The sequence below is a fragment of the Sesamum indicum genome, unplaced genomic scaffold, assembly GCF_000512975.1.
Source record: "Sesamum indicum cultivar Zhongzhi No. 13 unplaced genomic scaffold, S_indicum_v1.0 scaffold00125, whole genome shotgun sequence".
Taxonomy (NCBI): Eukaryota; Viridiplantae; Streptophyta; class Magnoliopsida; order Lamiales; family Pedaliaceae; genus Sesamum; species Sesamum indicum.
In genome coordinates, this window is record NW_011628052.1 from 509,613 (window position 1) to 511,426 (window position 1,814).

General features: G+C 29.1%; 1 protein-coding gene across 1 annotated transcript in view; it reads left to right on the top strand.

Moving 5' to 3' along the window:
• The first annotated feature begins 1,580 nt into the window (after positions 1-1,580).
• Positions 1,581-1,814, top strand: part of LOC105179177 (adenylate isopentenyltransferase 5, chloroplastic-like) — a 4,071-nt gene continuing 3,837 nt past the window's right edge. The window contains exon 1 of the mRNA XM_011102769.1: positions 1,581-1,814. This exon is cut by the window's right edge and continues 353 nt beyond it. Coding sequence (XP_011101071.1) covers positions 1,581-1,814 — 234 coding nt within the window.

A 1,814-nucleotide genomic window follows, 5' to 3' on the forward strand; every position in this document is an offset into this window, starting at 1 on the left:
TATTCGTGATAGCATTTGAGGTTGATGAATAAATGTATAATATGAATATATTTGTATAAGACGACTAACACGAATTGTGATCGTATGTTAACATTTATGATATCCATAGAAGCGTATTATGAAATATAATCCAACTCATATTAATTTAAAGCTCATGTCAGTGCAATTAATATGATCAAGAATAGTTTCAAATTATCTTAATTATAATTGTGAATATGTTAATGATGTTTATATCAATTAAGTATATATTAATGATTCTTCTACATATTTACGAACAAAATTTATTATCTCTACTTATACTAATTAAATTCGTGTTCAAGCAATTAGTGTGATCATTAAAATGTTAAATCATACTTATGTGTATAGGGATAAAAATATAGTTTCTGTCTTGTAATTTATGAGGGTGTGTCATTTTTATCCTACACAAATTATGAAAATTAGTTTTTAAAAGACTAAAATCATCAAAATTATAAAATTATAGAATTAAAATTACTAAAATAATTAGTGTTATCAATAAAATATAAGTAATAATACTATGGGTGTATACGTGTGTATATATGTACACATATATCAGGAGTTCTTGAATAAAGTTGAAAATTAAACCAAATTGTTTGCGATTGCCTTTGAGGTTGATGAATAAATGTATAACACGCATATATTAGTATAAGACCACGAACATCAATTCTGATCGCATGTTAATATTTATGATATATTTATGGTGCTTCCATCAACGAAATATTTAGTCCTAGTTACCAATTAAAACTTTATTTCTAGAATTATTGTGAAATATAATCCAATTCATATCAATTTAAAGTTCATGTCAGTACAATTTTAATATGATCAAGTATAGTTGAAACTTATCATAATTATAAATGTGAATTTATTATTGATGTTTGTATCAATAAAGTATAATATAGTCTTGTGCGATCGAATCTATACCAAGAAAAAATTCATGTCCCGTGTATTTATTATGAGCATAAAGTGAAAAATCGTGTACGTGCAATTACTATGGTCGACAAAAGAAGTTATTATGTTGATCCAGTCTAAAACCAATATCCGTAAAATTAGTGTACAAGCATTATGTGATGCTTTTACTAACAAAATATATATGTACCTTCATGCATATGAACAATTAGTATGATCAATTAAGTTATGTAGTCCTACTGATATACATAGTTAAAATTCATGGTGGTACAATTAGTATGAAAGCATTAATATTCAATGCTTTGATCAACGAAATATATATGTAATCCTATTCATACCAATTAAAACTCCTGTTTCTTCACGTTTCAAACAATTGTCTAGGTAATTTCTTACACACCAATGAAACTTGTTCGTGATTCTCTCTAGAGCCCACAAATGTTTGAAGTTTTTCTTCAAACAAATCCTTTTGAAGAAGAGAAATCAATCCAAGAATTAAGAAGGGCTTGTCACTCTATGATAGATAGATATTCTAAAATAGAGATTGAATTTGGTACATGTTTTGTTTGGGAGTATTCTAACACATGGCCTTTTTCTTTTTTTATTTCTGTGACGAAATTGATAAGTGTTATAAAAAGTAAAAGTAATTACCAATTAGAATGTCGATCTCCGCTTGGAAGCCAGCACAATCTAGAATGATGAACTTTTCAGTTCGGAGCATGATGAACAAGCACCAAGGAAAGGATAAGGTGGTGGTGGTATTGGGTGCCACTGGCACAGGCAAATTGCGCCTGGCGATAGTCTTGGTGACCCGTTTTGGGGCAGAGGTCATCAACTCAGACAAAATTCAGGTCTACAAGGGCCTAGATATAGTAACTAGTAAGACGAGACGA